The sequence below is a fragment of the Rhinolophus hipposideros genome, assembly GCF_964194185.1.
Source record: "Rhinolophus hipposideros genome assembly, chromosome: 3".
Classification (NCBI taxonomy): domain Eukaryota; kingdom Metazoa; phylum Chordata; class Mammalia; order Chiroptera; family Rhinolophidae; genus Rhinolophus; species Rhinolophus hipposideros.
Window position 1 is genome coordinate 32,243,806 of NC_138049.1, and position 24,256 is coordinate 32,268,061.

Sequence of the window (24,256 nt, forward strand, 5' to 3'; positions counted from 1 at the left end):
AAGGGAGGTCGATGTTTTCTTTTGTTTGTTTGTTTTTTCCTTTTTACTTTTTTTAATTCACCTTTGTTCAAAAATTTCATCTCAATTATTATTTTGTTGTGGTGCTTTTACACTCACAAATATTTTCTCTGGCAGTCAGAAAATTCACTTTCTTTGTGTTTGTTTTTATAAAAGAAATGGAAATTGTGCTTTGCAGTCAGGTTCCAGGATTGCTGATGAAAAGGCAGCCAAGAGCACGAAGCTCCTGTCATGCTTGAGTATTCTTAGTTTGTGTATCTTTGACAAGATCTTCCTTTTTTTCTTGGCATGAGCTTTGGGACATCTTCTATTTTTCTCTGACTGACAGCCGGATAATAAGTTTTATCATTAAAAACTGATTCTAGGGAAATATGATCCCTGTCCTTGATTCTCTTGTAGCTGCTAAAGCTTTTGTTTTCACAATTCTTTCAGAATAACTAGAGATGATTACTACAAAAGGACAAGGATATTGACCTGTCATGTCACGTATTATTTAGCAAGTACCAAAATATTGAATTCCCTATTATCTGTTATCTAGAACCACTTCTTAAATCATCTTGCTGTTGAAAACTAACTCAAAGTCAACAGATTTTGTCTGTTCATGTTACCTTTGTTTTTCTTAATTTTCAGATAATTATTAGGTAGTTCTTTTTATCCTAGTAAGTTGAGCTAAATATTTAACATATAAATTATTACAGGCATAAACCCCATGCTGGATCTATTTACAGTTAAATAAGGGCAATGATATGTTACTTCGTTATTTACCTGCTAATTATGTAATACTGGTCATAAATCTGATATGTAAATTTTCTGTCATTTCTTTTTATTTCATTTTGATTTCTTTCGTGTAGCCTTTTTTCACTATAATAACTAGGAAATGGATTAAAACTTAAAAGAAATGGAATGGGGAAAGTTAGTAAACCTGGCTGGTCAACATTGGGCAGGGAAGATAAACTAGTTAATACATTTCTCATTGCATATGCTTTTTTTTTTAATAAGTGTTTTCCTAGGATTTATTAGCAATGAAAGAATGAATAAAGGGGAGCTTTATGCAAGTTTTGTTGTACATTTGTCCACAGAGCACTTAACAAGAGGAATTAAGATTCATCAGTTAAAGGATAGAATGGGAAAGGACTAGATTTTGCTTGTACCAGGGGTGCCAAAAACATGCATACAAGTGGACACTTTGGTCAATGTTGCTCAAGCAATAGTTCATTGTAATCAGAAGTGTCTAGACACTGATGGTAACCAATTTGAGCTCCTGTTGTAATTGCAGAAGTCAAACGTGACTTGTATTCTTCTTTTGTTATCGGTATATATTGAGTATACAATTTTAATAGTTTTTTCTTTTATAATATGTGTATACATTTTTCTGGCACTCTCGGTATACACACATGTATACAAATGTGAGTATATCTGTATATATATTTGTGTGTGTGTTTTTGAATAGGCCCCTAGATGAGAGTGAAATTATATTTTAAGTCACTATTTTAGTAATAACAGCATAATTTACAGCATTTATCAAGGCATTGGGAAAAATATAGATTTTAAATACCAAATTGACTTTGTAGAATGATTCTTTGCCTCTTAGAAAACTATTTCTTTCCATAACTCTTTGTTTATCTATATCAGTTAATAAAGTATTAGTTGCTGAAAGTATGATGGTGGTTTACACACCAGGTATAGGATTTATGAAGCTATTCTTTTCCTGATTTTTAAATGGGAGTTTTTAATATAAGTTATATCATTGTCAATGTAACCACCATTTAAACACAAAATATCAAAATCCTCACTCCAAGTGAACCCTATATATTTTTTACATAATACTTAGTGAATATATCTTTTGTAAACTCAGAATTATAAGATTTGATGATGTAGAACTACTGTGTCTTCTCTGTGGAAGCTCTCTAGGTATGATTTTAAAGTTGTATTAGAATGCAGGGTAAGTGCAAACTGAATAGAGGGATGAAAAGATGGATGGGAGAAAGCGATGACTTAGAAAAAGAGAAATTCATAAAGGGGGCAATGTCAGATTCAAAAGAGGAGTGTACATACTATTTCTAAAAACAAAACAGAGGAATAAATGTGTATTGATGTTTGCTTTCATTGCTGTATGGCAAATTTTCATTCATATATTCTAGGTATTTTGGGGGGGAAATCTTACTTTCTAATTCTAGATAGTTTTAGAACAAAGTATGGCCTAACTTGAAAATGGTCACTAACTTGTATCTGGTTGTTGCCTAGCAGGCAGCAAAATCACTTTTATCTGGGAATCTTAGGATGAATCTAACTATAACCCCCTGGTCAGCTGGCAGGCAGTAGTGCTGAAGACTGTTTTCACTCTAACTACACTGAACTAAAAGTGTCTCTTGTGCCTGGTAAGGGAAATGTTAGCACAGAGCTGGACATATAAAGAGATTTTTTTCAATGATTAGAGAGCCACATCTTTCTTGCAGCTTGCTTACAATACGTAAGGTAAAACACAGACAACAAAAGTGATAAAATAAGGAGACGAGACTGAACTCTCTGACGACTGACAGACAGCTTTTAAAACCTAAGCATTAGAGTCCACCAAAGATTAATTTGCATGTACATATATATGTATTTTTGTAGTTTTGAGGTTTTTAATTAAATGGCCACCACAAGGTATTTCCCATCATGAGCTCCTGTTGTAATCACAGAAGGCAAACGTCACTTGTATCACACATTAAATACATTGAACTGGATTCCAATTTGGGTTTGCCATCTGTGTACCAAGCTGATTATATTTTGTAACTGAGATTTTAAACTCAGAAATCAAAATCTATAAAAATACCAAATTTGGCTTTTTTGTAGTTCTTATTTTTCTTCTTTTTCCCCCTACTGATTTCCATTTAGCAACAGCATCGAGTATCTGAAATGAGTTATGGGAGGCCCCAACAAATCCTTGATCTTGGCCTTTACTTTAATCTCTTTGTCAAATCAATGTATTAAACTTGTGCTGTGTATTGTTGTATTGACTGTGTAGCCTTTGCCATGACCATGACTTTCATAGAGTAATTATTTTGATAAAGTTAGATGATTAAAGTTAGTCTTGCATGAGGGAAGAATACACTTGGGAAGCAGTGATGGATGGACTCCAGACTTTGGAGTGTTTAGTTCTGCTGTCATTTTCCGGTTGAATGAAAATTCACCCCCCAGTTTGGTTTGGGTGACAATGAATGGATTGTCAGAACTGAGTGTTTCTTTTAAAAGATAGAAAGACATCAAGAAGGATAAAAGACAGTGTGAATATCCACATGTGTTCTTGCAATTTTTCTCAGATATTTTTCTGCTTTGATGAACAACATCATTACCGAAGTAATAAGTGTTCATTAATATCTGCATCATTTTTTGTAAGTGGAAGTTTAGTGTTACGATTAGACTAATTATTATACAGCATAGCTTGGTGACATGACAAATCATAGAGCAGAACATGTTGACTCTTATCCATTTTGATATATTGGCTAATTCACTTGCTCAATATGATAAAAGAAGAGATGGGGGATTTGGCGGTAACAACAGCAACAACTACAAAGGTTTTGTGGCTACATTTTCAGGATTTTATTTTCCAACATGTTCCTGAGTACTATGAATTGTTGGCATTTTACATTTCACTTCTCTTCCTGTTGGTAAATCATAGCCCCTCAGCAGAATCTTCAAGAATAAAATCATGAGTAAATAAAGAAAATTAGCATAAAAGGTGACTTCCAGATTTCTTTGGTTTACACAATTTTGTCATGCTCAGTGTTTTATTTTTTCAAGATTATTCACTGTAAAGTTGACAGCTATCTGGGTGTCTTCCATTTATTTTTCAGAACCTATGCGAACCCCAAAGACTTTAAAGATTGCCGAGATACAGGCAAGGCGCATTGCTGTGGACTGGGAATCCTTGGGTTACAACATTACTCGTTGCCACACCTTTAATGTCACTATCTGCTACCATTACTTCCGTGGTCACAATGAAAGCAAGGCCGACTGTTTGGACATGGACCCCAAAGCCCCTCAGCATGTTGTGAACCATCTGCCACCTTATACAAACGTCAGCCTCAAGATGATCCTAACCAATCCAGAAGGAAGGAAGGAGAGTGAAGAGACGATTATTCAAACTGATGAAGATGGTATGTTCAAATTTTGTTATTTTTAAAACAGGGGAATTATATAACAGGAATCATGTAAATGCTTACAGGTTTCCCTGGAGTGTCCAAAGTTGAATTGGATTGTGATGTCTGCTAAATACTCTTAATAAGGTTAACTTTGGAGTTTGCCTTTAATAAAGAAGCTTAACACTCTTCAGAGAAGCATCATACATTAGGTGAAATGCACTTCTACTGGTTTCTGTTTTCACGAGATGTTAGAGAAGCAGCAACTACACTAAAAGTTTAAATAAAGTTTAATATATTTTTAATCAAATGTGCAAATATAATTTTCACTATTCATGGCACTATAGTAATCACCTATTGGCAAAATGCATGATGATTTCTAAGGTCCGTCCCTTGCTAAAATTCTTGAATAGCTTATAAGTAGTGCTACATTTTTATTTGGGTTTCAGAAAACGGGATGTAATTCATACCAATGTGTTTCCAGTTCCCCTCAAGTCCTGAACTTTAGACTGAGATGTAGATTTTGATGACTGCCAAGTGTGAGATTGCTACAAAATAGGTCAACATACCATAGTTTCTAGAAATTCTATCGCTTCAAGCTTTCTCACTCTGAAAAAAGGAAATGACTCTGGTTTGTCCTGTTGTTTCTGTTGTAATAAAGGGAAGTGAGAGCTCTTTAACCTTATGTAGCTCTGACTTTGAGCTACATCAATATTATTATGAAATTATGCATGGGGTTATTCTCAGATTCCTAAAGTATCAAAAAATAAACCTCAGGTTTACTTATGATAAATGTACTTTTGTCATGTTTGAGGTAATCATTATGATTACCTCAGCTATCATTTGAACTTGAACCTAATTGGAGCCAAACAGTATTTTAAACAACAAAACCTACTCTAATGCAGAAACACACACTTATATCAACCTGCAAACACACACACACACACACACACACACACACACCACACCACACCACACCTCAACACATTCTTAGGCAAGAACGAATAGTTAGCATAGTTGTTTCATAGATGGGAAATGGGAAATCTAAGCATAGATTTAACAACCCTGAGGAAAAAAAAAACCTCTATCTCATTTCATAAGTTGGGATAAATATTAAAATATCTGTATTACACTAGACATTTTAGTGATAAGAATATACTTGCGTATTTTATTTCCTGCACTTAAAATTTTTTTAAAAATTCTTAATTGGTAATTTCAGACCCAGTTACATGAGTTTTGTGCTTCTTTAGCTATTCACTCTCTAATAATATTATTCATTCTTGTGGTTTCCTTTGGTATGGTATTTTCACTTGCTTTTCTTTCCCACAAACCAAAGAATGAAGTCAGTTTTATACAATCATTTTTTATATTTCATTAAATATTTAAATGTATTTTAAAGTACATATATAATTAGAATAATAATTAGGAAGTGAGTTGTTATGGAATTTTAAAATTATGTCCTAAATTGATTATACTTATGACTATATTATTTTTTTATCCTGAAACAGTTTTGTAAAAGTAAAATGACATTATTTATTCTAACTTCAATATTATTTTCTATTCTAATTTTATTTTAAACTCTGCTTTGAAGCATTTTTTATTAGTTTTAATGATATGAAGGTGCGTATTATTGTTTCAAATATGGTCTCAAAGTAATTTCTTCTTTGAGGGTTTTTTTTCTTTTGCTATATATATATAAGATTAAATGATTGAGGTATATACATTCTATGGCATATTTACAAGTAACTCAGTCTTCAAATCCACCCATGTGAGTTCCTGTGTGAGTTACACAGAATGCTTGATGTGTCTCGATGTTCCTGAGGGGGGCATAGAATATCTAAATCATAATCTATGGCTGTGAAGAGCAATGGATTATGATGCTCTAATTAAGCCAATCTCATTAAATTATTGCTGCCCTATCTACATAGAAAAATAATAAAATGTCAGCCATCTAGTAAAATAATGTAATTTCATGAAAAGAATTATGGGGACATCCATAAATCATGACAACAAAACTAGAAAGATTTCCTACAAGAACCCTAAGGTAGAATTTATATTTAATTTATTACATACATTTTTTAATGCATGAGTAGAATTTTTTGTATGAGATTTTGTTTTCATTTTCTATTCCTGCATTGATAAAAATCAATATTAAGAAGTCAGCTCAGCAGAAAAGACTGGTTTGGGCAGAGTTTTTTGCTAATATGGAGCTATTTTTGAATGCACATTTATTATATTTTAAAAGTTATAATGCTTATTTAATATAATCTTGCTCCACCCACATTCATTTTCTTTTCTCTTTTTTCCATTTTGTGAGTTACATTCTAAAGGTCTTTCTTATATGCAAAAAAAATTAGCTGAAACAGCTCTCAAGTAAATCACATGAAGGGGAGTAAAAGTCAGCATTCTGTTTCCATTAAAAGTTGTTGATATGGAAATGTGAAGTGTCATTCCCTGCAATGTGAAGACTGCCACAATGATGATCTCAGTAACTTCATGTTGTCTGAACACAAATTATAAGTACAAATAGATGTCGGTACATGGACATTGTCTCCCTTCAATTGTAGAAAGTTGTTGAATATAATTTGTCTGTACCCATACCCCATTGCCCCATTTGTTTATGTTTGTGTTTTGTCATTTGCCTACGGGTAGTTCTTTCTCTGTCCACTCTAGTTGTCCCACTGCTATTTACGTAGCATGGCACTGGTCATAATTTTCACACAGAATTTCCCTCATATATATATGACTGTAGCTTAACAAAGAAGAACATGTGTAAGAAGAGCAGAGAAATATACTCTAGGGAGACTACTCTCCAATGTTATTCCGCACTCAATGCAGAATTATGCAAACATTAAAAACTATCTCTATTTTTGAACAATTTGAAATACAGCCATTCCATTTCATGGTATTTATGGGCTAAATTGTGTTTGGTAAACACAGGTACTAAGTACATACCATCAAATAAAAATTTACTCATTAATTGAGGTTTTGCCTCCTCCTTCCCCCGACAGCCACCTTCTACAAGAGGCATGGAAAGGTGAAGGAATATTGTTTCCTTCCTTACAATTGTAAGCTTATGTCATTTGAGTAGAATGGAAGCAACAGGTACTCTCTTGGAAAACAAATGAATGCCCGTGGCAGGCTCACACATTGCACACTAGGGCTGTCACACCTCTCTGCCTTGGTCAACTCCACAGCCTGTGCCAATACTATAAACTGAGTAGTGGATAGGGGTAGTGGATGTCTTTGGTTAAATTCTCCCTGAGCCCTCAACTGACAGATACATGAACTGATCATATGAAGCTCAGTGCTGACCTGTTTTCTGTTTATTGTAGGTTTCTTTCCTTTATGAATTCATTATTAATGTTCCAAATTATGGTGCCTTCCCATAGGTCATAACATCATTCATCATCCCTTTGTAGACTGAAATAAATCTTACTCTTTTGACAGATCATTCAGAATTTCTTGATGCTACTAGCCACGATGCAATGCATTTCCTTTGATCCAGTGATTTTTAATTTATTTCAATCCTTACAAAATTGCTTTATGCTCTGAAACTACATTTCTAGATAATGTCATGTGTGAAGTTCACTGAAATGTAATGTTAAGGGAAAATATTAATTAAAACTATACCTCCCCAATATTAGGTCAATATTTTCAAAAGAAAACATTTTTAAGCAAAGTACAATGAAGAGGATTTACTTTTAAACATTAACATTTATGTGAATAAATTACTATATATTTAAATAAAATATATAAAAGAAATATATACAATAATAAAAGTATCTCGTATCTTGTTTTTGGTTTTTGTCAATAGAAGCTGACAAATCATTCATTGCTGCCATTCAGTATTGTCAGTTGTATAACATTTGCAAATGCAGACTGGAATGAATGTTTCTCAAATCTTGTCTCACCTGGGGACACTTCAAAACTAGTTATACTGATTGTTGAGTTCAAAACAAATATGATGTTATAAAATGGTTTGATTTTTAGTTTTTAAAAAGTGAATTCATTTGAAAGACAGAAGATATGATATTTGAACCTATTCATTTTGTTTCTTAAAAAATTGTAATAATCAATGTGTCTTAAATTATAGAAAATTTAATAGCTATAGCTATAAAAGTCAGATTGACTATTAGTAGGCATTTCAATTCAGTGCAATATAATTTGCCTGTAGAGTCTAAAGAGTGTTAATTATTATTATGATTCATTATTTTCTGAACTTTGTTTATGGAGACTCTTTAGGGGCTTATAATCTTCAAAATACCTTTCAGGGAAATATAACTGTGTTTATGAAACAAATTACAAATGAAATTTTCGTGTTATTAGACGTATACAACAGAGAAAACTAGACTACAGAATTTATTCAACTCTCTAAAGTGATAGAATATTCTTTTGAATAAAAATAACGTTGCAGTTGTACATGTTTTGCATTAGAAGCTTATAGCGTTACTTTAGATTGCCATATATTAAAGACTGAAAACGGGTCATGTAAAGTTGTTTTCTTTTTAAAGACACATTTATATTTATTTTGTGTGTTTTTAATTTGGTTTATCTGGCTTACATGATTTACTTTTGCTGTTACTGATATAAGAATTCTTACAACCGAAATGTATGTATTTGTAGTGCCCGGCCCTGTACCAGTCAATTCTCTTCAAGGAACATCCTTTGAAAATAAGATTTTCTTGAACTGGAAAGAGCCTATGGATCCAAATGGAATCATCACTCAATATGAGGTACTGAGAGAACAAGGGAGTGTATTGAAGGGAGAGTGAAAGGAAAAGGTTAGAGGGAAATAAGGGGAAAAAAGTAAGTGAGGATTAAGGGAATAAAATCGTTTGTAGCTCTCCTGTTTTACTTTCCATTCCTTGATCCCAAAATTTAATATAAAAACAAACATTCACCTAGAATTTTAACATTCTTAAAGTAAATGTATGTTTTAGTTGTTGTTCTATGGAAGCAGGATTGGCCTTTTCAAACAAACTTAACAATGGCAATAGAGGGAATTTTTATAAAATGAAGAAATTATATTTCATTCTGTGATTTAAGGAAGCCCATTGAAAGGATTAATACCAAAAAGCAAAATATGTTATAAACCTATTCCAGAGAGTTATCTCAACTTTGAATATAAATTATCATATTTTTAAATATGGGAAACTAAAAAGAAGAAAAGAAAGGATCATTTTGATTGTACTAATGTATAATTTTGTTCCTATATAGTCAGTGTTGATTACAGCATAAAATACTTAAATTTGTAGTGGGTACAGAGTGCATGATGGGAATGGGAATCACTAGTGTAATCTTATAATATGTGACTATATCAGCTTGCTTGAAAACTATTGAGGTGAAATAAATGTAACTTGGACAATGTATAGATTAAGTTAACTATAACAGACTTTTGTTGAACTTTTTCTTTGTTTCATATGCAATAAAATATATAATCGTAAGATAATGTATTCATACTTAAGTATATTAATTTATTTTTTGATAGGAGAAAATAGATGTATATTGGTCTAATCAGATATAACTCTAAGTATATCTGTAGATAAATGGATGGATGGATGGATGGATGGATGGATGGATGGATGGATGGATGGATGGATGGATAGATAGACAGACAGACAGACAGACAGATAGATGAGAGAGAGAGAGAGAGAGAGAGAGAGAGAGAAGGGAGACAGTCGATAGAAAATTACAACTAAATAATCATACCAAAAGAAATGGAAAAGATGTGGAAAAAAATGTGATTCATTCCATAGTGATGGCCTTCAATGACTTATATTGGATATTTAATAGGACATGTATCTCTTAAAACAGGTTAGCTACAGCAGCATAAGATCTTTTGATCCTGCAGTTCCAGTGGCTGGACCTCCACAGACTGTATCAAATTTATGGAACAGTACACACCATGTCTTTATGCATCTTCATCCTGGAACTACATACCAGTTTTTCATAAGAGCCAGTACAGTCAAAGGCTTTGGGCCAGCCACAGCCATCAATGTGACAACTAATATCTCAGGTATGAAAATAAGTAAAGGATTTTTTTTTAATAGCATGTCCCAGGGAATCACATATACACTAAGTGTAGTTCATTTCACTTATTGAATCACATATACACTAAGTGTAGTTCATTTCACTTATGTAATTTATGATTAAAAGCACTTTAAATAATTATTTGAATAGAGATTATTCTTGTTTTTATGTCCAAGACCAAATACATCTGAAAGTTATTTTAATTGACAGTGTTTTTTTTTTTAAAAATTACATTATATCCTTATCAGAAATCTTTTAAAGTTTATTATCTATGCTAATAGCCTATAATAGTTTTGAGGAGTTGGTAATTTATGGTATCATACCTTTACTGTAAATGGATTTTATCAAAGAATGGTAAAAGATCCTTACTTTACTATTTTATTACCCTATATCTTATCTCTGTTTCATTTTTCACTGACATTCTGATCATTATAAACAAATACAAGCTTTTCTTTCCCTTTGAAATCTCACACAGATTAAATTTCAGAATGGCAATGTGTTAAGTTAATAAATAAATATAATTAAATTTACAAAAATTATGCTAATAATTTCATAGTTTGTTTGCATTTGAGTAGATTGTTTACAGATGTGATTTCTCCTTTAGTCAAGCTATCAATTAAACCTGCTTAATTTTTTGCCAAGAATTAGCACTGTAAAATGCGTTAAATCTACTGCAGCTCATGTAATGTTTTATATTATTTGTTTACAATTACTAAAATAAATATATATGTAACTGAAGAGTTAAAATTAAAAAGTGTCAACCACTTAATATATTAAAATTAAAACATTAAAATTCTAATTTTGAATTTCTAAGTTCTTTTTGTTTATGTTACGTTTATTATATTTCTACATAGCATACATGAATTGTGTAATATCTCATTAAAAAATGTCTACCATTGTTCTGAATTGCTAAGGAAGCATCAGAAGGAAGCTACGTACTCTTTTTAAGTCAGACATTTTATTTGAAAATGTTTTGAATGTAACACAAAACTTTGAAAAATTGTATCATGAAAAATTAACTATGGTTTCAGTATGAGCTATGGTTCCTTTGTATAATATTTGTTTTATATTAATATTCTAATAAAGAAAAATATTAAAGTATTCATCACGTTGGTAGCAATGTATTAAATTTGCTAATTTATTTCCTGATGGAGCCATTCTAAATCATCAATTTAAAATACTTATTGAGTCACTTTACTATAAAATATGACTTGGTGAAATCATGACATAGGCATGTTTCCTACCCTCTTGAATTAGTAGTAGTGCTATAAATGAATAAGATCCTTCAGCAGAGATATCTTCAAAATTGACATAAATTGTAAAACTGATAGCATTGAACAAATGGACATTATTGAGCCATATGACGGTTCTCACATGTTTTCTTTGTATTGAATAGAAAATTTATAATTAAACACTGAACACCCATTTTGCAAATTCTTTGAATTATTTAACTGCCGTTTCACTCGAAGCAACTTATATCCATGGTACTTGATTTGTACTTTAAAGACAAATATAGTGATTGCTGCAGTCACTATATTTTGGAAACATGTACTAATCAAAGCTCAGGCTGATAAAATTTATAGTTATGTGGTTCTAAGCATCACTTGAACTTTTAATGTAATTTATTGTTATTTATCCATTGAGTCCTGTAATTATATTCCTTAGCATTTTAAATAAACATGAAGTAAAGTTATTGAAGGAATGATGTTTGGGGGCATGATTATATGTATGTGTGTATGTATGTATAATACGTATATGTAATATACATATACATAGGGTGCATATATAATATCTATTGATTCTACTTCCTAAATAACACGCAGATACTTTGCCTCTTCATAATGTCACCATTCCTGCCTTTCTATCTGGACTACATATACATATGTATATGTATATATATATATATATATATATTTTAAACATTTTATTTTTTTTAACTTTTTAAAAAATTTATTTTGTGTGTTTTTCCTGGACCCATCATCTCCAAGTAAGTAGTTGTTTCAATCTAGTTGTGGAGGGCGCAGCTCACAGTGGCCCATGCGGGGATTGAACCGGTAACCCTGGTGTTAAGAGCACCGCACTTTAACCAACTGAGCTAACTAGCTGCCCCTGGACCATATTTTAAACAGATCATTGACATGTCTTTCTAAGCAGTATTTTTGACTTCAGACTTATATTACTTCAATGTATTTTTATATCAGTCTTTATACAACATATATTACCTTCTAAAGTTTTAATTATTTTTTAAGTCTGATACATTGTATCCAGAGGGATAAAGCCCAAACATCCATTCGTGGGTAGCATTTGGGGCTCTTCATTGTTTAGCTCTTTTCGTTCTTCACTCCTGTCTATGCATGAACATAAAGCTCCAGGCTTAGCAAACTGCTTATGGGTGTTGGAACATACCATCCCCTTTCACATTAGGTGTCTTCAAACATCCTGTTTCCTGTCTCTGGAATTTTATTCTGTGCTTTCTCTTCCTGATGAGTTTTTACCCTTCTTTTAACGTTCAGCTCTAAGCATCACCTAAACTGTGAAGTCTTCTCCGTTTCATCTTCCCAACACCCAACACTAATTTAGAGCAGTGGTTCTCTAAGTGTGGTCTTCTAGAGGGAAATCCTCTAGAAAAAGACACTATCAGGCCCCCTCTTCAGATCTACTGAATCAGAAACTCTAGGGAGGAGGGGCAGCAATTTGTATTTTAAGAAGCCCCCAGGCACTTCTGGTCTCACTAGTTTGAGATCCACTCATTTGGCAAATTAACGTCTTTGTCTTTTGGTCACCTAGTATTTTACTATAATCTTTTTATAAGACTCTCACTCTAATAAATTGTGAACCTCTACTTTTAATTTTATAAATGTCAGACCACACTTCATTTTTATTTATATTTATGGCAATTATAAAATTTGACACATAGTATGTATTCAATAAATGTTTAATGAATGAGTGAACTACTTAAATTTATTAGATGCCATTGGTTCTGTAATTCTGATAATGCACACATTTTACAGGTTATATACTCCTTTAAACATCTTTCTGCATGGAAATAGTCAAGAACATTTGAGGTTACTTTTTCACCCAGTTTGTGATTAGAAAGTCTCCACTTCCCAAACATTATCAAATATTTTGAAAATTTATGTTTCTTCTTTTCAGGAATCTAGCAACTAATGTACTAAACAAACAAAAGTTCATGTTAAAAACAAACAAACAAAAAAAAGATTTGCCATTCGCATTCACCACAACTCCTTGAAGTGTTTCTATGGTGACTACACTGGTGAAAATGACCCAGGTTCTAATGGGGTCATTTCGCAACCACTAGATTATAAACAGCACTGCCTCACCAAGCAGCCTTTACCTCAGTTCCTGCCATTCCTATCTCCACGTCTCTCCATGCAATTCCTCAACCAGATGACCCAGAGTCTCCACAGTTATCATCTTCATCCCATCCCATCATTGCTGATGTCAAGGTCTCAAGAAACTAAATGCTAAAGCATCTTCACAAAGTGTTTGGAGCATTTGTCACAAGTTGCCAAATTATAATTTAAATTTCAACAATTCTTGGCGTTATATCTTCTGCTGCCTTACGTTCCCAGGGTTAACATTCAGTGGTGTATGTTAGTAAACAAAATAAGATAGATGTTAGATAACTAAATATTACATTGATTTTTTCCTTCAGCCAGGATGATTTATTCATCCTGAACTATGATACATTCCTGTTAATTGATTGAACATTTTTTCTCATTTATCACTCATTAGCTCCCACTTTGCCTGACTATGAAGGAGTTGATGCCTCTCTCAATGAAACTGCCACCACAATAACTGTGTTGTTGAGACCAGCCCAGGCCAAAGGTGCACCTATCAGGTAAGAGGGGCAAAATAACAGTTAAAGCAAAACACAGCCAGTAGACAGGAGGTTTTCTCATAGCTGCTTAGCAGCCAATGTAGTGAGTAGCTCATTTCTAAGAGATGGTCATTTGACATTGTCAGGTTTTATTTCTGTTTTGTTTTGTTTTTGGTTTTCATTTGGACAAAGCTGGAAGATAGACTTGTAATTAAGAGTAGAATTCTAAGGGGCTTTTTGAGATATTCATGAACTGAATCATTCACTTCACTGTGCTATTTGATTTAAGAGCTGCTCTTTTTTTTTTCTCTCTCTAGTCCTATTTCATTTAACTTCCTCTATTGGTGTCTATGGTATATGAGCTTTGAAGGTGTTTGTCAAACATGGAATGAGAAAGTACCTCTGGTCCCAATGCATTAAGTCTGTTCTGAATAATTTCATAGGAATGATTGAAAAATAGGAAGCTTTGAGGAAATAAAAGGAGAATACTTATAATGAATGTAGCCTCCAGGAGCTTTTAATTCCTAAATTGTTGCTTATCATGAATTCCATAGTAAATACTAAAATTCAATTTGCTATTTCCTTTATCGTTCCAATACTAAAATCTCCCATATTACCCTCCACTTGCATAAACTTAGAAGCCACGTTATTGTCAGGGATTGAGTCAAATTATTCCAACCATTTTAATTTATGTACATCTGTGATTAGATAAGTATTTAAAACTTAGCACTTTTTGCATGTCAAATTTTTTAATTTTATAGATACTTCTGTTTTTATACTTCTATTGAGAAAGAAACCAAGACATAAAAATCAGTGCTGGTATTTCATAATTGAGTTTTGTCAAATAGTTTACATGTTCATTTATTAAGAAATAAAATTAATTTTCATTCTGTGTGTAAAATAAATACATTTGACTTTGTAAGCACATACTACCCATTCAGGTAATCCTGTATATCACTGGAGTGAAAGAAGTATTTTTAATTCAGTATATATAGATCTATACATATAGATCTCTAGATCTATCTATATATCTATAGATCTACATAGAGAGCTATCTATAGATATATACAGATAGAGATATATAACTATAGGTATATATAGGAGAACCTGAATTCCTAAGGAAACTCTTGAGTCCTGTCTGGCTTAAAATCATGGGAATACCACACCACAGGAAAAAAGAGATGACTGAATATACTTGTAATAAAAGTACTTGAGAAACATTGGCTACTTGAAAATGCAAAGGAAGTATAGAGTGCTCTTCATGAATCAATGACCTGTGAGTGAGTCTGATTGCCTATCCGAAGGAGAAGGAGAAAATGCCTGCATTCAGTATCTTTTCCTATTGATAAGTAATCAGGATCATTTACATGTTCCTACCTGTGATGAAATTTACTTAGTAGGTGTTTGATTCTGCTCCTGCTATTTAAATGAGCTGCCGTGTACTTGCGTTTATGTTTTAAGAGTTAGATAGTCAAGTGAATTCAGCTTTACTTAATATAAGCTGGAAACTGCACAATTGTGCTATATAATGTAACTTACATTAATTATTTATTCATTTAATTAATTTATTACACAAACATTGATAGACCATGTATTATGTGATAGGTTCTGTGCTAAGCATTGTAAATCAAAGATAAAATGATCACAACAAAACACAAAACCTGGATCCAGATTTGTGCTGGACAATCAGAGGTGCCTGCAGCCTTCTAAATCCTTTGCTTATAGTCAGTATTCAGGAACTTAGTTGCAATAAGAAACATACTATCAATAATACATTTGTAAAACACAAAAATCTTTCTTCGGCTTTGTTTACTTATCACAAAAAATTTTAATTACACAGAATTCACATAATCTGAATTGATGGTTATACAAAAATAATCCTTGAAAATCACATATCCTCTTCCTCTGACACAGGCATACTACACCTCCTCGTATTTGTTAGAAAGACATTTAACCTTTTCTGGAATTGAGTCCAGTGTGTGAGAACTCCAAATTTTACACTTTGGAGATTAGTGCTCAAAAAAAAAAAATAAATAAATTTTAAACCTGGAATACTACAAGAAGAAATAATTAAATGATGTATACACAAATATGTGTTTTAAAAGAATGTTAATACCAGGGGCGGAAATATCTGGTTTCCAACTGATAATCTCATCCCATCTTGTCCATCTTTAGTTTTTTTGTAATGATTGACCAGCTGTCTGGTATCACCTATAGGTGGAGGCCAGGTGGCAGAATCAGACTAGCGTGGTCAGGCAGTTTGGCCTCAGATGAACTTTGCCCTCTGTGCTTTTTGAATCTTTCAGGATATAGTCCTGTCTTATTTCCACTGACCACATTCCTAGCTTAGGTATTGTCACCAGGAATTCAAGCCTTATTTTGAAGCTTATCTTGTTCAGTGCTCTAATTTCTTAGAAAATGAGGACCCAAGTTGTTGTAGGATTTTCAAAGCATTGTATTTATGGTCTGGTCCTTCAAATCTTTGATTGGATCTTCATTTCTACCTTCAGAATCTTGAAATTCTTATACTTTCCACCCAATGTCTTTATTTCTGTCAGCCTATCAGAATCTCTTCTTTGCTAATGCTTGTTGCCATTTCCACTCTGTGGCCCATCTCCTCCCCTCCCAATAAAAGCCATACCTATTTGTCCCCTTAGCTAAAACTCCTGAGAACATCCATTAGCTTTGCTAGCATACGCTCTAAACACAAGGTTCTATCTTTCCCTGTTTTCTAGCATAACTGGTCTCTGCCAGACTGTGTTTCACCATCCATTTTTCCAAACTCCATGGAAATATCGAATTCTTTCTGCTCTTGCCTTCCTAATGTTGAACAAACTCTAGTTCCAAAAGCTTCTGTCATAGCACCTGTGAAGTTCTTGTTGGGTAGAGTCTGTCCATTTAGTTTAGTTCAGTTTAGTTTAGTTTAGTTTTTAGTTTATTTTAGTAAGAAAGCTAAAGTAACCCATGGTTTCTGTAAATTCATTCATTTAATAATATTCAATATGTGCCAGGAGCCAAGCTGGATACTTGGAATAGAAGTCCACATAAGGCAATTGAGGACATGCCCTCAAGTAGCATATTACAAGGGAAACATGGTTAAAAATAGACCTTTGAAAGTTAATGCGAGAATTTCGAGATTTGTTATTCAGAAACTGGTAGTTCCTCTTACAGAAATAGATTAAGTCATGAGAGACCTCGCTTGCGTATTTAAGGAGTGAAGAGATGGAGAGCAAGAAATACGGTATCCACAGAAATACGGTATTTGCAATGGCGATTAAATCTTTACTCTGTGGATTATCACCATGTTGGGTCTGGGGCAGTATGAGGATGGTAGCTGTGAGAGCTTGGGAAGTCTGTCCATAAGAGAAATAGCAAAACATCGGAGCTGGGGAGTTTCTCCTAAAGCTTTAAGGAGACATTTTAGATAAAAATGAGGAAGTATACAATTTTGTAACATTTGTTATTTGATATCACTAAGAACCTGTACAAGCTGAAATTATAACCAGATTCACAGAAGGTTTACTTACGAATTGAATTGAAAAGAAAAAAGATCCACATCAGGCTGTTGTATAATTTTGGGTTCAGCTCCAATATTTTTAAGCATTAAATCAAGAGAAGTATCTACCACCAGTATGATATGGCTTTTTGAGCTAATGGCAAAATCCCTTTGTACATTCTTACAGTTTTATAACTGAAGGAAAATTGCATGATGAGATGTCATTATCTGGCTTCCCAGAAAACTAAGAATGACTACAATTCCAATATTTAATCAAGTCAGATTATAGTATAGAGGAGTCATATTTAGATTTTTAATATAAGGAAATCATATTTTGAGTATTGAGTGAAGATTCATAATGCCAATATGTTGATTTTAACTTAATTTTGGAAATATTTTAAAATGTAATTAAAGGAATGGGGAGTACATGAAATATGGGTAGAGTGAATAAAACTCTTCAGGTGACTTTGGAATATTTTAAATTGCAAGAGTACTAAGCTTGAATAATATTTAGATCTAGCTACAGTTAAGGACCATTACGTAATTAGACAAGCACAAGGATGAGAGAGCAAAGGCCCATTTCATGTAATCAGTCAAACCACTTCTAATTTGATTTCTCGTTACTTATTTTCTGTCCTTAAATTAATTTGTATTGATAAATAAGGAAGTAGCAGGGAGATGGGGGGAAAAAACAGTTTAGAAAAAGTGAAAGTATATGGTTGGGGAACAGTCTGCTCAGACAAATTGAACAATGAAGGGAAGATAATGTCTTTTAAAAATGAATTTAATAGTTTTTAGTTTAGGGTTACATCTCAAGTTCAATGGGATCTTCCCAAGAAGCAAATAGCACTTTTTCTTCCTTCGCGGCTCTCCACCGTCAGCAATTTGTTTTGCTCCTAGTAGACCTGGAAAGAGAAGCTTCTCTGCGTGAAATTTCTTAATTTGCAATGTACAACGTATGTCAATTTAATAGAATTAGTTAAGACTGAATGTGTGCATGTGTGAAATTATCTACATGTATGTATGTATCCACAGGATATACCAATGCATAACATACAAATGTAGATTCTAAATAGAAAAATAAACAAACAACAAAAGACCAAGTTTGCTTAACATGGCATAGGTCAGCTATGATCTTTTATTTTTTCTCTCCAAACGCTATGCTTACATATTTGCTTACATATTTCCTTTATTTTAAAATTATTATGTGCTTATTCCACAAACCCCCTCAGAGAGCATGTATCTTGGAAATAGCATTTCTAGTGTAGAGACTCAATTTGGCAGAGATATAGAGAATGGTGCTGTACACATAATTTCAAATAATATCAACTCCCTTAGTTACTTGCCCAAATCTCAATTTCTGTCATAAGTACAATTTTTATATTTCTAAAGAGGGAGACAGATAACAGCTTACCACCTTCTCAGCAATATTTTAATGGGAAATGGAAACTTGAGTAATTAAGAAGAAAATATTTAATTTATAAAGCTCCTTTCTTTTAATCTATGAAGGTCTTATATTTACAACAGCTTATATTAAGTTAGAATTTTATACCAGATTCTAAACTGATAGAAATTTTAATTTTTACATGTCATAGATGCAAAATCAATCTCTCTCTCTTTCTCTCTCTCTTTCTCTGTCTCTCTCTCTCTCTCTCACTCTCTGTCTCTCTCTCTCTCTCTCTCTCTCTTTCTCTGTGGGTGTGCGCGTGTGGATTTCTCTTTCTTTTTATGGAAGTTCATTAAAGAAAATATTCTATTCCTACTGGAAATCCATTGACTAGAGACTGTATTCAATATATACAATGTGCATGTTTGCCTGGAGACTCAAGAGTCAAAAGTGCATCTCTACACACAGCTTATTTAAGAGTATATATGTGACCGCAATGCATTTCCTAATAATTTTCAGTAAATTTGATACTTAATTCTTTTAAATTCATCAATAATATATAAAAAAAACCTATCAATAACATCACATTTCTTAGGTATGCATATCCTAAAAATGTTTGCCCAAAGAATGCCCTACAAAGAAAGAATGTTATTAATATATGAGTTTCAGAAACTGATACAGAAATTTTATAAGTGAGTAGGCAGATCTTTAAAGTTGCATTTCTTTAATTTCCTTTCCTCTTAAAATAATAGCTATTGTAGGAAAGTTTAAGACTTTTTAAAAAGGTATTGTAAGGTTTAGGTTTGAGCTTTAACAGGCCAATTGCCATCTGTCTCTACAATTTGTAACGTTTTATTATTAACGGCTCTAGAATAAGGAGTCAGTCTATTTCAGTGGCGAGGACAGATTTCTGTCCATCTGTGCCCATATTGCAGCATGTCACTTGTGCTTTAGATCTGCATAGCTGTGAGCCAATGTTGATGCCGTGGCAAGGTCAAGAGGTGGAGAAGCCTGTCAGCACATTCTGTCTCTAACATGATGACAACTGCAAACTGGTGCTTTGAGCTCCGCCCTGAGGCAGCCATTCTGTTGGGCCTTGGAGCTGAGCCTTCCATAAGATCATGTAAAAGGAAAATGTTAACTTTAAACATTTAAAAGTATCAGACAAAGAACTTAATCTATCACATGTCTCTGATTAATATCAGGTTCCTTATTAGAATGCCTCATTTCTCAACATTTAAAAATGTGTAGAGTTCTATGTTTTGTTTTGTTTTTTAAAACATTTTTTGAGTCCCTTAGTAATTACATTGGGGTTAGAATCCATGGGAAATTCGATTTTATTGAAAAATAGCTGAAAACAAGAATGTAGTGGGTTAAGACTGACTTTAAAGATTTTTAAGTGTTGCATGTTACTATTAAATACTTTGCTGACAAAGCTCAGTATCTAAAATCTCTAAATTTGTGCTGTATTTTCTCTTTCCAAAAAGTGCTTATCAGATTGTTGTGGAGGAGTTGCACCCACACCGCACCAAGCGAGAAGCTGGAGCAATGGAATGCTACCAAGTTCCTGTCACATACCAAAATGCCATGAGTGGCGGTGCACCCTACTATTTCGCAGCAGAGCTACCCCCTGGGAATCTTCCTGAACCAGCCCCATTCACAGTGGGTGACAATCGGACATATCAGGGCTTTTGGAACCCGCCTTTGGCTCCACGCAAAGGATACAACATCTATTTCCAAGCAATGAGCAGTGTGGAGAAGGTAAGCTTCCTCCACAATATGCTTTCTCACTACCCTGAGGGAAAGCTGCAATCAAAATTTTATAAACACTCAGTAGCCTGTGTCATGAAAACAAATAAAAAGAACGGTGTAAATGGGGTGTTGTTTCTATTCCCAACTCTATGCACAGTTTTGGGCTGAGGCTCCTCCATACATGACCTTGCACAGATTTCCTATTTCCTAGTAACTGCTTCTACTTACACCTTCTTTAGGAAAGCCCACATGAGCAATTGCAAATAAAGTGATTTGGAAAGGTGGGTGTGCTGCTGCTGGGACTCCAGCCCTAGTAAATATCGGGCATTGTTCTGTCTTTGCCCAGTGCTGGTACACTTCAGAAGATTAAATTTACTGCAGGATAAACAGAAAGTGTGTTCCACAGCAGGTTAATAAACGCTGATAAACTTTTCAGGAGGTACAAGCCAAACAGTAAATAACAAGCAACAGTTCTCTGATTACAAAGTAATAGGACACCCGTGGTATATCTGACAGAACCTAAACAGAAGGCTGCCTGGAGCTGGCTGGATGCCGCGCCATTAGAGAAGCCTGTTTTCCGTTGCTCTGGTTGCTCCTCCTTTTCCCATTTTGGACACAGTTGTTTTTGAGCACTGCCGCTGATCCCAAATGAATATTGAAGAGGAAAACACAACAGGAACTTAGAAACTACCAGTGGTTCCATATACGGGAAATAACCTGGTCTTTCATGCTTCATGCTGTTCTCTTTGAAAGACTTTTTTTCCCTAAACTTTAGTTTTTGTTTTTTTTTTTCAGATAAAGACAGAAAAAAAAATGTTAAGAATAGAAAATGTTTAAAATTTAAAATCCAGTAGAAGAATGACCATTTTGTGTACTTGTGGCTATATAGAAAATTGCTGGGTTTGGGTAATTGAGTCCCTGAGGTGGGTACTTGAGAGATGATGTGAAATATGTGATATCCAATTGCAACAGTCAGTTTATATCTTGGAATAGTTTAAGTGGAAGACATGTCAATCCATTTACATTTCTTCAGGGAGCATGAGAATTTTGGATGTTGACTGGTTGCTGTTGAATAGAAAGCGCTATCTTTCTGCTTACCCTATATGGTTAGCTTATAGTATATGGCAGAGAAAAATGCCACAGCATCTTCGAATATGTACCCCAAAACCAGAGGCTGCTCATGGTTGAAAATGCTTTTCTTATCTTCTAGTTTATTTCTTCATGAGAGGGAATCTTTAGAGGCAATTTTGCTGCCCACTTCCTAGTTACACATCATTATGTACTACTGGTAAAACTGGGCTGCTCAAAAACGAGATGATGATAGAAGTTAATTTTCCATTCAGGGTATAAAGGATCTTCTCTGGCACTCTTTAAAAGCTTTGTTATGAATTTTGTCTTCTAATTGTTAATGTATCTACATGTGGTATAATCAAAGCACAAAGTAGCAATAATATATTTCATAGTTATCCTGGCAAAGAGTTTTAAAAGTGACATGGCTCCTACCAGCAGAGGCTGGTAATCCTGATAAACAGCAATTGCTTTGAGGAAATCAAAATCCCTTTGGGCCTTTGCCGGAGAGTGAAATAATCTCTTGTAGTTTAGTATGGAGGCTTCGGGTCACAATTAAGTAATAGAAGTACATGCTTCCATTTTTAATTACTCATTCCTCCTCAGTGCTTTATTTTATTTAATTTAAAAATAATAAATGCTTAAGAGAAAAGTATAAACTCTTGGTTTATCGATTTATAGAACTACTCAAGATGGAGTTATAAATACATCTTAAAAACAAATAGTCTGTTTGTTTTGTTCACTGGCTTTAACATCCTTCCCAACCTCTTGTATATTCAAAGATATAAACTGAATGAGTTAAGTCCTGAAGTGAGGGCCTACAAGTGCATTCCACCTTGGAGGGCTACCCCACAACGTTAAAAAAAAAAAAAGACAAAAAAAAGACACAAAAGATTTAAAAAAAGAATCTGAAATAATTTGTATCTTTTTCTATTTCTATTTCCTTGAACCCCTCTGTCTAGCAAGAGAAGAAAAAAATCACACCAAGAAAGATTTAACCCCTAAGTGCTGAATTAAAAAGAAAAAAAGAACAGATAAATTACATTGCAACCGTAATGTAATTTTTTATGGTCTTTCTAACTACTGCCATTTAGCTCTTTAGTCATGCTAGACTCCAAGTAAGTGTATGTAATACCCAGCTTTGGTCTGAGTATACAGCTATGAGGTGAAAAACAACTTTATATTTGGATCTGATTCGTATTAGCTTTGCAAATACATTTTTCTTTCTGATTGTTTAAAAAGTACAATAAATGCAAATAGAATGCCATACTTCTTGTTCTACATGATAGCCTGTTTCATTACAATGTGAAAACAGAATCTAAATCTTTAGAAAAATACTGAAAAATTTTTAAAGTTCTTATTTTAGACAAAAAAACCTCAGGATACATATAAAAACATTAAAACTTTCCTTAATACTGCAATTTTATTATTTATAAGCGTATTTTATAACCCCCATTGAGCTTCATAATATAGTTTATGAAATAGGAAACATTACGTATACACTGACTATTTTCTTTCATTTTTACTTCAGGAAACTAAAACCCAGTGTGTACGAATTGCTACAAAAGGTAAGAGGTTTGCTTTTTATTTTTTTTCAAATTCAATTTGCCCGCTTGCTAAAATGAAACAGCTTTGTTTCCTGCTTCAGGGCTAATTACACGTGTCACTTCTATTACAGAGTATTTGTAATAGGGCACAGTTAAACTGGCAGCCAAGTCCTCTGACTCACTTGGGTGTCTTTAACACATAATGGGGTGCTACTTTCGATCCTACAGTACTTGACCGGAGGAATCTTGTTATGAGAATAGGAAGGATTTAGAAAACCTTAGAAGGGCTATTTCTGCCATTGAGTATGAGAAGTTGAAACGTCTTGCGCCATTGATCAACCAACATATTGAGAAAAGCTCAACTATATCAGCTCAAAATAACAAGTTGCTTGTCTAAAAACCTCTGTTACTTCCTATGGTAGACAACCAAAGATGAATAGAATCGAGCTAGTCTGTAGGTAAGAGCATAGGTGTAGAGATTGGTGCATATCATCATCAGTAGTACGGTTTCATTGAAGATGCTTTACTAAAAAATATATGTATGTGTGTGTGTATATATATATATATATATATACACATATATTTTATATATTATTATTATTATTATTTAATCCATCTGATGCCATTAGATTATTAGATCCGTGATAGCTAATGGCCAGGGTAATTCTTTCTTATATTTCATATTATAGCTTTGTTGTCTAGTTTCTTTAGGAGAAAATATTTTCATCTTTGAATGAGTATTTAGAGCTCAGAGTGGGAGAGTCTCCAGCATTCACTGTTTATAATCCTTTATTTAAGACATTAATTGTTTCAACAAGGAAGAGAGAACTACTTGGTATGTTCTAACATGAAATAAGAGAAAAGCTGTCTGCATGCAGACTATATATATAGTCATGGGATGTAAAGTACACCATAGGGAATGTAGTTAATGGCATGGTAATAGCTATGTAAGATGTCGGGGTGCGGGTGTGTTTATCACTTTGTGAGGTGTGT

The 24,256-nt window shown here is 33.4% G+C and overlaps 1 protein-coding gene across 20 annotated transcripts in view; it reads left to right on the forward strand.

Annotated features, from left to right (window-relative positions):
* PTPRK (protein tyrosine phosphatase receptor type K) overlaps positions 1 to 24,256 on the forward strand; it is a 511,921-nt gene that overhangs the window by 399,991 nt on the left and 87,674 nt on the right. For all 20 annotated transcript variants that reach the window (XM_081044250.1, XM_081044264.1, XM_081044263.1 and 17 more), the window contains exons 8-13: positions 3,855 to 4,157; positions 8,766 to 8,875; positions 9,957 to 10,158; positions 13,929 to 14,034; positions 20,384 to 20,657; positions 23,248 to 23,284. In XM_081044250.1, coding sequence (XP_080900376.1) covers positions 3,855 to 4,157; positions 8,766 to 8,875; positions 9,957 to 10,158; positions 13,929 to 14,034; positions 20,384 to 20,657; positions 23,248 to 23,284 — 1,032 coding nt within the window. The remainder of the gene's footprint in view (positions 1 to 3,854; positions 4,158 to 8,765; positions 8,876 to 9,956; positions 10,159 to 13,928; positions 14,035 to 20,383; positions 20,658 to 23,247; positions 23,285 to 24,256) is intronic.